Here is a 13,577-nt window from a genome sequence, read left to right as displayed (position 1 = left end):
TTATTTCATGGTCCTCAGCAAAGACTTTTTACAAACCCATGTTCAATAACTTTAAACCATGATAAATGTAGTAATTTTGAAAATATGTTGTGCTTCTTTTAAATATAAAAACGGCCAAGTTAAGATGTTTTACAAAGTTGTCTGTTGAAAAAAATTGGTTAAGGCGAAAACTTGTTTGCATTTGTTGTATTCTTTTAATTTTTTTAGTTTATTAAAAGTTTATTTTTGGAAAAATTTTAAATAGAAATTAACGCCTATCCCGAATGAGAATGGATTAAGAGTTATAAATATAACATACAAAATGAAGACATTAGTCCCCTAGGTATAACTTCGAGGATTAAAGCCAATTTAAATACCAACTTAAGTTTATGGTGTATATGATTGCTTCAAATGTTCAAAATTTGGCGTAAAATGTTTTATTCGCAAAAATGAAGAAATTAAGCTTTTTAATAATTATATCGGGGAAAATCAAAACTTTTTCTTACCTAAAGAAGACAATGCCAACTCAAGCTAAGTTCGAATTTTGAATAGTTAAAATAATTCGTTAAAAATGTTGGGCTTTGCATTTGGACAATATTTATGACGAAATTCAGAACTGCTCTCATTCTTTGAAATTTTAAGAAAAAGTTTTTCTCCACAAAATTCGCACACAAGGTGGTGCATCTCTAATATCTCTGCTTTTTTGTCAATTTCTTCCGTCAGTTGAAGGTATTTAGCGGAGGAACACGAATGACAAATATTCAGGTTGGGAACCCAGTCGTACCTTCTAGTTTTAAATTCGCATTTACATTCGATGCAATTATCTTCCAAAATGACATACAATGAATTTTCTCCGAGCTTCTTCACAGCAGGACACAAACCGTGGCAAAATCCGGGATATAATCCTTTTTCATCCTCAAAATTTTGAAGTAAGAACTTTTCACCGCAAGATTCGCATTCTAGTTCCATCGCGTAGTTACACTCGTCGCAGAATCTCCGTTTTTCGCCTTTGTATTTTCGAATCTTAAACCTTTTTTTGCAATTTTCGCAGACCTTTTGTTCCATTCCGTAATCATAGACATCGGAAATTTTCTTGACTGCTGCCGCGACTCCCAATGAACCGCCGATGCCTCCGCTCAGTGAGCCAACGACTCCTCCGATAATAGTTCCTATTCCAGGTAGGATTGCTGTTCCTATCGATGCGCCTAGAGCTGCCCCTGCAATTCCAGAAATCAATAAATGTTTTAACACATAAACATATACCAGGTGTTAATGTTAAATATGTGAGCAATTCAGAAGCGTGTTCAATGGGCCCAATGAGTGAAAAATGTCTCATAAACGTGGTTTCTAAAGCACTTCGTTTCAGGTAAATGGGCTTTCAAAAATTTCCCAAATACCATACGCATCCTTATTATTCAATTATCTAAATTGTTTTTATCAAATTATCAGTTTGTATTATATCAGTGAAACTATAAATAAAGAACAAGTGGAAAAATTTAAATGTGGTGTATTTAGAAGTGATCTAATATGACAAGGACTTACATTTTTAAAAAGCTTAAAGAATCATTTCCATTAAACATTTTTTACTCATTGGGACCTCTACAACAGGCCCCTTAAATATTTGACCTACTTCTCTGTAACATTCTGTATAGAGAGTTAAGGAATATGACTAAAAAACAAGATTATGAAATAATTTATAAGTGAAAAATGTATATATGAATCAAGATACTAAAATAAAAATAAACACTAAATGTGCATAATAACGTTGTATTTAAGTCCGGCTTTTGCGCTGAGACGACTCTCCAATCAAATCTCTAGCAGTTGCCGTTGTGAAGAAAACGAATGATTAGCTAGGTTACTTCGAAGTTTAATACGTTTCATTTACATTTGAGGGAATAAAACTTTCCTTCAATTACGAAAAACAGCGCGTAACTAATTTGAATAGATTTAATGTACTAATAGCGATGCAGCGACATATCAAATATGTTTTCTGCTTATTTTTAAAATTATTATTCTTCTAAAATATAAAATGGCAGAACAGGTTCTACAAAACAATTTTGGGGAATTAAATACGAATTTTATTTTAGGTTAAATAGCTTATAGTAACAAAATATTCAATATTTATATTGAAAAAAACCATAATTTCTAAAAACCAAAAAATATTTTTTTTAAATAAAATAACCAGAACACCGTCAGTTGTTATATCATTATTACGTTCATTAGAGTACAATGAATGACAGTACCTCCGAATCCGCCGGTCCAACCTCCAGCTGATTGCGCCACAGCTTCTACGGAATTGCGGCTCGTTTTGTTTTGCACATCGTTGTAGACAGATTTCCCAATTACAGCGCATTCCACAGCAATGGCCAAGGGCAAGGCCACTTTGTTTATCACTTTGATCGTCTTGGCAGTACCTTTTGCCACCTAAAAGATTTAAAACGGAGCCGAATTACTATATTGGTAATACCGAAGGTTTGAGAGATGTCTTTTGCGCGTGTGGCATTTATATATTAAGTAGTTTACATTTAGAAACAAAATTAAATGTAGTTTGTAACCGAAACAGGAGCTTGTTTTAATACTTGTTTTAATTTTAAAATATACTATATCTAGACCTATTTTGTGGAAACACAGATGGTAAAAGGGACGTTTTGTAACACTTTCCAAGTTGTACTTGCTAACACGTGGTGTGTCTGCCTTAATTCAGTTATGAACCACTTACGAAAAAAATAAATTTTAAACATTCATAATAGTATAAGCATATGTAACATAATTACTCATAAGTATGCCATTGTACCTTTATTCCATTCAAAAATCTTCACTAACGGTTTGTTTCACCACGAACCAGTAAAAAGGTAGACTACATTAGATTTTAACCTTTTTATTCATGCTAGTAATTTTGGGAGTCACACTATTGGCTACTAACATATTTATTTAAGCCAATGAAAAACCTCTAAACTGATAAGGAATTTTTTGCGTCGGAATTTTAGTAAGCCCAATGTAGCTTTATTGAAATTTATAAACTCGCTCGGTTTGGGCGGATGAAGTTAAATAATGAGTAATTTAGAAAAATAAAAGGTTGGGGAAAATGACCAATACGGTTCGGTTCAGAGATCACTTTCCGAAAACAATTCGTCGAAGTGCGATATTCCACCAGCGTTATTAAATCCCATACCAAGCCTAGAAGAGTTAGGCCTAGGCTGAAAAGAATCTGCAAAGACCCCAACCTAGGAGATGCACCAGAAAAGCTGAACATGAATTTCAACTATTTATTCCAATAAACCTACTTTTTTATTTGACAATGCCAATTTATTTTAGAACGTGAGTCTCCGAAAACTTTATTAATTTGCAGATTAATAGCATTAACAGCACTTGACACTATATTGTAGTTCATTTTAGCTCCTAAGCCTTGGTTGTTCAAACCGGTTTGTTTACTAAAATAATGGCCGTCGGTTTTTCAGACGTAGAGCTAATTGGGCGACGGCATTATCGGCATTTGAGATTCGATGACGTCAAATATGACATCAAATTTGACGTCAAATATTACGTAGGGTACGGATGACGCAATATCTGTGAAACAAACCGTTAGTGAAGAAACAGAGTAATTATGTTACATATGGTAAAAGTAATAATATTATTTCTAATGGGTTTGTTATCTAGACGCTGCTATCCAAATTATAAACGATGCCACATCGCTGCCAGCAACTCATAAGGTCTTCTTGGAATGGGAGAGATAACTCTCAAAGACCGTTTTGGGCTAGAAATCTGGCTTGAGCTTTTATTTAATTCCTCATTTCTGGTTCATTAAGAACATACATTGGCTTTTTTGATGTCGTATGTAACCCATTCTAAAGGCTCTGCAAATGTCTAAATTGAAAAGATTGTTTTTTGCATCTGCAAAATTAAAATAAAAAGATAAAACTAGGTACCCGACGTATTCTTATTTTTGTCTAGAAAATTTTATATCGGATTTGTCATTTTGCGTGACGATGTCGAATATTTTCCAATTCGACAGTAATAGGTCAAGAAAACATTTTTTTAGCCATTTTTTAACGCCCTTTACTAGTAAGATATCTGAGCGCTCCCAGATTGGTATCTGATGACGTAGATCTGTCTTCATTTTTGTTCAAGCACCATTTGTCAGATTTTCCAGTGCACATCTCGACATGAAATTTACTGACCTTTCGTAAGATAATAGCACATTACCAGAACCATTAAATTGATCTAATAACATAAATCGTAAATTGTATAATAACTAACTTGAGTGCCACCTGGCGGCATCCACAAGTGAGGATCCTTTCCGAGACCGGAAACTTTCGGATTAACGTTGATATGCTCAAAGGGAACTTTAACTCCGTGCGGTTTATCGAATCGAATAACCCATTTATTTTTGCCTTTCAAAGTAGTGTCGAGCACTCTGACCACACTCGATCCAGTTGCCGTGGTGCTGTACTTGATCACATATTTATAACCCTGTAGAACTTGGAAACTCTTGACGCCTTTAATTAATCCACTTAATGTGATGATGGGTTTTCTGCTTCTTGATGAGGATTTTTCCGAAGAATCCATCGCTGGTGCACCTGACAAAAACATTTTAGATTAACTTCATCTTGGTTTTACTAAAGTAGGTCTTAGCCTGGTTGTACAAAACGAAATTGAACATGATATTAGGATGAAATCTAACATACATTAGATGTTAGTTTAACGATCTACTATTACATTTTTAGACCAGTCTAATATAATTCAATTAAATATTATATTCAATTGATGTATTTATTTCTCTTAATTAGTTATTTACACTAACGAGGAGACTACCCGAGATGATAATCACTCATTGACAAATGAAATTAATTTTATAATATTTTGATGAATTTTGATCAATTTGGTCAAAATTGGTAAAAATTGATCAGAATCGGTAAAAATGGAGAAAAACGAAATATAAAGATAAAAAAAAGTTGTATTTGCCAACTAATCGCCAAATCGACGATAATAAATGAAGTTTATCAAAATTTATAAAATGGAATTAAGTTGTTTGAATTTGATCATTATTAATAATATTAATTAAAATTGATAAAAATTAGTTAAAATTTGATTAAACTTGATTAATTGCCTAAAAAGGGTATAAATTGATAAAACCGATATATTTTATCCAATTTTGGATAAAATTTCATCAATTTGATCAATGTGATTAAAAATTGATCCGAATCGATAAAACGGAAAATTGATTTTAATAAAATAGTTTTCTCAAAATTGATAAAATGGTAATAATTTGATCAAAAATGTAAAATTTTGGAGAAATCGTGCGTTTTGTGATAAAAGCATGAAAGTTTGTATTCATACATTTTTATATGCTAAATCTATTAAAGACGGAAGGCCAACCGTATCTATTGCGTAACGGCCGTAAAAAGCGATTAATATGCACCGTAAAGTGCAGTCGGCCTACTCTAACGACCCCGGTAAAAGCGCCTGTTCACGTGACTCTTTCGTAAGAGAAGAAGAGGGGTTTGTTTAAGGGGGCATCCGCAATAGCTAATTCTTAAATTTTCTCAACTTGGTCGGTTGTTAGTATAAAACACGTTAAGTTAAACGTAAATTTGTAATACTATTTTTCAAATCGGAAATAAATAGAACCAAATTGCGAAGAAGAATATATATTCTTAAATCTTTATACATTATTGATCGAGGTTAGGAATTTCTCAAATATAACAGTTAATACTTAAATTACATCCCGTATTTGAATTCCGGGTATTTGTATATGTTACATATTAATCAAAATCAATAACCTTACGGTTGCTCTATTTGCTCTGACCAGGCTCTTTTTCTTAAAAACAATTTGAGCTATAATTTTTAAATTTTCAGGGTATGAGTAGAATAATAATAATAATAATAATAATAATAATAATAATAATAATAATAATAATAATCAGCTAGGCTAATACCCAAGGCACCACCCAAGGCACAACCCAAGGCCAAGTATTTGGTTGGGAACGCTTGTAAATTGCCAATATAGTCCATGAGCCAGACACTTTTTCAGGCTCATTAGGTGGTACCAAAGGAAACTTTTAGGGTTGATAGATAATGTCATGAAAAAGAAAAATTTCAATTATGCACTCTGAAATCCGTAGCTTTTCAACATGGCGGCCACGCAACATCTTAAATGCGCAATATCTAAGGTTTATCTTGTCCGAATTTGACGTTCTATACGTCACGTAAAAGCTCTTTGAGTGAGCTACATTTCAGATCGATAGTATTAATTCGCTATGTGAAGTAGTTTTGAAGACACGCCCAGTTTACCGCGACACCACGCGTTTCAATATGAACATTTCCGGTCGCTATTCAAAACCGAATTGAACAATAAAATTGCGAATTTTCTTGTTAATACTAAAACGAATTGGCTATCTTTAAACGCATTATTCATAGAAATGAAACCAATAGAACCGGAGATATAATAAATATCATGTGATGTTTAATTAAAACAAGTTGGTTAAGACCCATATAAAAGTAATCAAATTTAAAAGAAATAATACTTTCAAAGAAGATTTTAGCTTTCTTTGTGCTATCGCCGCCATTTTCAACAATGGCCGCTGGTTCCTAAGATATTATATTTTGGTAAGTAGTTAATTTTTTTAAATAGGATGTTGAAGTAGGAATGTTCAGTCGCTAGACTATTTGAATTGGTACAAAAATGTTAGGATAATATTAACTTAATAACAGTATAATAATAAGCCTCTTAACGATTAATTATAAATTGAAAAACTAATTTAAGCTAAAATTATTTTATGTTCTTTTTCAAGTTATAAACCAAAATTTGTACAAAACTTAATATTAATTATTTATATTTCGTCTTCACTATCCGCGTCATTTAGGTCCATTTGTACCGTTTCCACTGGAGCGGCCATATTTGAACAGTCCTGTAGTTTGCAGGCGTCTGTACATTTTAAGCCATTTGTTACGCATTGACATTTAGAATTTTTACACGACTTTGCGCAGTTACAAGCAATAAATTCTAGTATAGCTTGAGGTGCGGGGGCCAGTAACGTCCATTTGATGTCCAATAGACCATCTTTTTATGTTTCCCATCCATGTCCTTGGGGTATTTCCGGACACTCGATTAGAGAACGTCTCCCTATCCCCGCTTGATAATTTGCTCTGAGTACGTGAAGGTGGAGAGCATCTGCGCAAGGAGGTAGCTGGCCTGATTCCGCGGTTCCTTTTTTCGCACGCCACAATTGGTAACGTAGCTCGTTTACCGAGATTACGTTGGTTCTTGGTGCGTACAATCGGCAAGTAAACTCCTGTAAATCACTAAATAATTCTTCATCTTGCTTTTTGTAACTTTGTCGAAGGAGTTTGAGCCCTTTAATTTTGCCTTGCCCTGATAACAGTGTCACATCCGGTAAAGGCACGCAGTCCTGGTAAAGCTTGGCACAATTCAAATCCTAGTGACGCTGCTACTTTACTTACACTTACTAAGCGAGTCCTATTTTGGTTCCACATCTGATATTCATTTCAGCGGTTATGTTGTATGAAAACGATAAACATAAAAATAAGACGTCAGTGTCTTCCGCGACAATGGTAATGGACTCAAAGCCGTGCTCAGCAGCGTGCTTAGCCTCTTCCTGGGTGGAGTTTTGTTCCTCAACTTCTTTAGTATTTCTTCTTGATATCTTGTAGGCAACGTACAGCGCGGTTGTTCCTATAGTGTCAAATTTTAAACTCCAATCCTCGACAAGGAACGTAATTAAGTTATTCATACTGGAGGAACTTTGAAGGAGACGCCTCCAGTTTTTGATTTTGTGACCAGTTACTATTGGTTTCATTTCTATGAATAATGCGTTTAAAGAAAGCCAATTCGTTTTAGTATTAACAAGAAAATTCGCAATTTTATTGTTCAATTCGGTTTTGAATAGCGACCGGAAATGTTCATATTGAAACGCGTGGTGTCACGGTAAACTGGGCGTGTCTTCAAAACTACTTCACATAGCGAATTAATACTATTGACCTGAAATGTAGCTCACTCAAAGAGCTTTTACGTGACGTATAGAACTTCAAATTCGGACAAGATAAACCTTAGATATTGCGCATTTAAGATGTTGCGTGGCCGCCATCTTGAAAAGCTACGGATTTCAGAGTGCATAATTGAAATTTGGCTTTTTCATGGTGTCATCTATCAACCCTAAAATGAGCCCGACAAGCTACTTTTTGGCGCCTGGCTCATGGACTAATATATCCAATACGTTTTCACGTTTTTTAGTCCGGCGCGCGCCATCTATTGGCGGTGCTGGACTTATGCTTTGATAGTAAAAACGGAGAAAAAACGTATTACCTGAAACCATTGTTAAAGCTACAAAGTGGCTCTAGCTAGCCTTGAATCTCTCCCAAGTTATTAAGAGAAGCCGGTACATTCCATTCGGCTTGGGGTGAAAAATGGATTACCTAAAACCATTGTCAGAGGTACAACGCGGCCGTTAGCTATATGAGAATGTCTACGAGGTTATGAAAGAAGTAAGCACATTCCTTTCGTCTCGACATTCCTTTCGTCTCGAAAACTACATTCGAGTTCTGTCCTTGTTCTGTGGTACGTTAATTTCAATAATATTTATAATAAATAATTATAATTAATAATTCTTTTTACAGGTATATTAGATCTGCAAACCTCAACTAATTTGGTAAATATTAGAATATCTGATAAAATTAGAATAACTAATTTGTCCAAGGTGCCATAAGCCTATCTAATCATAGGCTTATGGTGGTGCTTAATGAGTTGGTATTAAATGAACTGGACCGTTTTCACATACCAGGTATGTATATGAAATGCATCTAATCTAAATCTAAAATATAGTATTGTGATACATTGTACAACAGCATATGTATGTAACTGTACGTTTGTACACGTATCAAATGGGAATCTGAAATTTTGTATTAAGATACATAGTACAATAGCGTACGTATGTAACTAAGTTTGTACAGTATCTAATGGAAATCGAAAATTTAGTAATGAGAATTTGAGATACAAACGTATGCTGTAGTAAAATGTAACTGTACATTTTTACGGTACCTAATGGAAATCTGAAATTTAGTATTGAGATACATTGTACAACAGCGTACGTATGTACGGTATCTAATGGAAATCTTAATTTTAGTAAATTGAGATACATTATACAACAGCATACGTATGTAACTAAAATTGTTTTTCGGCATACGCAACATATTTTGTAGCAGTTTACGTAACATATTTGCAGCAGTATATGTAACATATTTTGCAGCAGTATATGTAACATATTTTGCAGCAGTAACATTTGCAGCCGTAACATTTGGCAGCAGTGTACCTACTCATTGAACAGCCATATATGTATTTGTACATTTTACATTGTATAACCTTGTAAATATAATGCATTATACAGCATGTGTATTTTACAGAAATGTTATTTAATGTTTTATTTATTGAATTTCAATTTTCATTGTCTAAAGCCAAAACAATTTCCAGGTTTTTACAGTTTTCATGTACATCTACATCTATCTAAGGTTGTATATTTAACATGGAAATCTAGGTGATATGCAAAATGTTTTTCAGGTTTAAAATATGAAATTTATGTTGTGAATACTATCAAAACTATTCTTACGAGTTCATGATTTCATTTAAGAGTAGGGTTTGATAATTGTTGAATCATCATAAGTAACATAATACACATAGGTATGCCACTATTCTACAAATTTTAATTTTATTAGTGATAGTCTGTTTGCCCAATGCAATATAAATCATAACATTGCGTAGCAATATTTACGTAATTTATAAATCATATTTTATCGATGTAATAGTTATGGTGTATTTTGCCGCCCCCTAATTTTTTATTCGAAAATTCTTTTGAAAAAACGACGCGTGAACCTGCTCGGGTACGTGTTTCACTTGAGTAAATAGCATTCGCAGTTTAAAGAGATGAATACTTCTCTCGTAAAGGATATATTGTATAATTCTGATACTAGAAATGAAAGGTAGCTATTTGGTAGTGAAAATCAGAATTTTTTCATCCCTCAACCTAGACTAGTGATCAAACATTTTCCCGCCTACAAATTGCACTGACATTCCACAAATAACTAGCGCTGGACTTGTATTTTGCCTTTCGGCAACTTGTTTACATTTATTTTTGATCGTTAGGTGCTAGGGAATAATTTCAATGAGAAAGTTGTAGAGCATACTTGAAAACCTACAAATAATGTTTGTTCGATAACAAAATTTTAAGAAGAGGGCGAACGGGGGGGGGGGGATGGGCTCGAGGCCAGGTTTTCAAAGAAGGTGGGGACCTACTAATCCCAAGACTGAGTGTACGAAGAGAGATAAAAATAAAGCGAAGGGGTAAACTCGGGGTACCTTTCGCCAGGGGTATTTTTAGATGAACCCTTCCCAATAACCGTCTGTTGCGCGGTCACTTCAATGAGAACGATAGGGCTATAAGTCGCTTCACCCCGCCCTCTGGTAGTGAAGTCCAGCATCGCCACCAGAGTAGTCCAAAGCTATCCAAGTTAAGAAATTTCTAAGGGACAAGATCGAAATTTTGAAAACGTTAAGAATAAAAAAAATGTTTAAAGGAACTGTGTATAAACTAAACCATAAAACTTTTAAATTGTTCGCCACACCATCTAAATTCCTCAAGTAATCGGGACCCAAAACACAAATCAAACTTTTTAGAGAGCAATTTGACTAACTTAATATGTCCTAGATATTTTAGGCTACAATAGAGAAGTAAAATCAAATTATAAATCAGTTTGGTTTATTCATACCTAATAAAAATTTATCAATCGTTTAAGACATTCCTCAACAAGATAAGATGTTATTATAATATTATATTGTATTATTTTAATATAATTAGAAGGGAATAAAATGAAGGCTAGCGATTTAGACGATCCCATTATTTTTTCCCCTCAAAGCCAATCTCAGCTCTTAACTCGAAAGTTTACGGCTCGATACTCCAAACGATTACTTCGTAACTTCATTAACTAAACGCCACTCCTAACTACAAAGCTTTGAATTAGACTTAGATGCGCCACCTATTGAGTATTTTCAGAAACGTATTTAGTAAAAACACCCCATAGAAAGTAAGCGTGCACGGGCTTTATTAATAACGTAGGTAGTGCTTAGATATAGGAAAAAGTTTCTAATCATATTCCTTATTAGACCTGACATTAACCCACCGGGTATCATTAACAAAGAGCCTGAAATCGCTTGCGTATGCAATAAAATTATTTTACTTTTTTGGTGTTTTGTCGGAGGGCACAAGCAGTAAACACACTTGTGATCGTCTTCGCTGGCTGGAGTCTGATACTCGTCGCATTCCCCTTCACATTCTCGGCAGGCGCCTCTCATTACTCCTTTTTCATCTTTCATAGCAGTGCTGTAAAACGTGTAAAGGGTCAGTGATTGGCTCAATACAATTCGTCGTTTACTTCTTAAGTTTCACTACATGAGTGTTCTCTTGATTATTTTCCAATGCTATAAATTCCAAACCACGACGAACAATTTTTTTAAATAAGCCGGGACGAAAAATTTATTTCATTTTGCCGACGAATAAATTGTTCCGAACACCTTTCTTAACAGAAACTTGGCTTAGGGGAAATACCAAATATGTGGGCTTTCATTTGACATACAATTTTCAGATTATGGCTCCACAAATAAATGTGTGGATCTGTTTCGCCATTTTTAACTATAGGTACTTTTTTTTGTTTTTAAAAATTTTTCGGTTTATTATTAGTTCAGGATTACAGTAATATAAAAAGTTTTAACCTCAATTTATTATTTAGAAAGATATGAATAATATAAAATTGTTACTTGCCCGCAATTGTTACCTCGGAAAATACGACGTATTTCGAAATATTTTTTAATGAGGTAGGACTAATGACGAAATAGATTTAACGCAAGATATCACTAAGTTTTTAAAAAGTGTGCAAACCGAAATGTTTTTTTGGGCGATTTCAATTAACTAGATACTATTTACGATTTCACTGGATACGTAGTCGGTAGGTGGGTATATGCACGCAGGATAATTATAAAGAACTGGGCTGGGGGGCGCCGTCAGGCGCCAATACTTCATTTACGCCATTCGTGTACAAAAATAGGGACTATATTTAGTAATATCGTGCCGGTAAATGTATTTCGTCATCAGTCCTACCTCATCCAAAACGTATAAAAATCTTGAAATGTGTAGTTTTAGTGCTGTATCTAAACATTTCACATTAATAGTTTACATAAGGATTAACTTGTTCCATATTTATGAGAAATGTATCTTATCTTAATGTTAGCGAAATTGAAAAGGTTATTATTATAAACCTGTGTAACTGCAGGATACCAAATTAACATATTTATTTAAAATGGAAACCATTTATCCAATATTTAGTAAAGGTAAAAGTGGAATTTCATAATTAATAGATATTAACATCTTACAAATATTTCGGAGATTATGTCTTCAACTTAAAACAATATTAACACATTTAGAAACGTTTTCGCTAACCCTAATAAAGCACGAGGAAGAGAATAAGAGACGAAGCGCAGCGCAACCAAGCCGCGAAGTGGTTAACAGACGTCTTTGGGACTCTTTGCAAGGCAAAGACTGGCAGCTTAGAGCAGTGAAATTTTTCCGCCAAATCGATATTAAAGCCGCCGCAACTTAAAAAAAGATTATTAGGATTATTGTGAAAGTAGAGTAATAAAATTAAAAATTCTAAAGAGGCTTGAAAAATGTTTTCGACTTAAAATATTTCAATCGTAAACAAAGTAAGCGCCAAATAAAAACTTTTCGCGCGGAGAAATACCACTACCTCGCCAAAGATTGCTGTAAAATCTCAGTTCTGGCAAAAACGACTGGTATTGTGACCATAGAGATAGAAAAGAAATAGAGGGAACATTACCGCGTTAAGGCACCCCTGTTTTGGTCATAGAAATCTCATAGGTAACTAGAATGCTGCCGTGTAACTGGCAAATGGGCCAAACGCCGAGGCAGACGATAGCCAGATCTCAGCCAATCAGAGCTCAAAGAATGGTTCTGCCAAGAATTTAATGTCACCAGAGAGAATGACGTCACCTATCTCCCGCTATAGTAGCGGATCCAAGAAGGATTATTATCCTCCTTGGCGGAACCACTCTACCGCCTCTCATTGGCTGAAGGTTCAAGGCGAACTGGCGTCCAGCTCGGCCGTAGGCGGCAGCATTCTAGTTACCTATGAGATTTCTATGGTTTTGGTCCGGGAAAATGCATCCCCCCGCGTAGGTTTGAAAGCGGAGATGGGCAGAATTTGCAACGCCATCTATCCTTCCTTTGTTTACATCAAATAACAGTTGATTTCCAAAAAGCATAATGTATTTCTTTTCACCGCGCGTCAACGGCTCCACGTAATCAACGGGGGCGCATTCGCCGGATCGCGACGTTAGTCTCTCTCATTTTGGCCGTGAGAGAAAAACCAAGGAGGATAGGAAGGGAGGCGAAGTAGGAGGGATGAACGCGCCAGCATCCTTGTAAGAAGTTTAGCGCGCGCTCGGCTCGAAAATTTCGGAAAAATGGCGGCAACACGTAGCGTAGCGGCCGCAATCTTGCCGCCAAATAAAACCTATA

The 13,577-nt window shown here is 34.8% G+C and overlaps 1 protein-coding gene across 1 annotated transcript; it reads right to left on the bottom strand.

Annotated features, from left to right (window-relative positions):
- Nucleotides 1-375: 375 nt before the first annotated feature.
- Nucleotides 376-12,516, bottom strand: LOC149937550 (uncharacterized). The gene is made up of 5 exons (XM_090152943.1): nt 12,413-12,516; nt 11,224-11,366; nt 4,237-4,556; nt 2,223-2,403; nt 376-1,196 (listed from the first exon to the last, which is right to left on the bottom strand). The coding sequence occupies exons 2-5, from the start codon at nt 11,357-11,359 to the stop codon at nt 532-534; spliced, it is 1,302 nt and encodes a 433-aa protein (XP_090009069.1). The 5' UTR covers nt 11,360-11,366; nt 12,413-12,516; the 3' UTR covers nt 376-531.
- Between the last annotated feature and the right edge of the window lie 1,061 nt (nt 12,517-13,577).

This window comes from Leiobunum rupestre, chromosome 7, assembly GCF_980474605.1.
Source record: "Leiobunum rupestre chromosome 7, qqLeiRupe1.1.hap1, whole genome shotgun sequence".
Taxonomy (NCBI): domain Eukaryota; kingdom Metazoa; phylum Arthropoda; class Arachnida; order Opiliones; family Sclerosomatidae; genus Leiobunum; species Leiobunum rupestre.
Note: the sequence above shows the minus strand (reverse complement) of the source record. Positions and strands in the feature narration are given on the sequence as shown.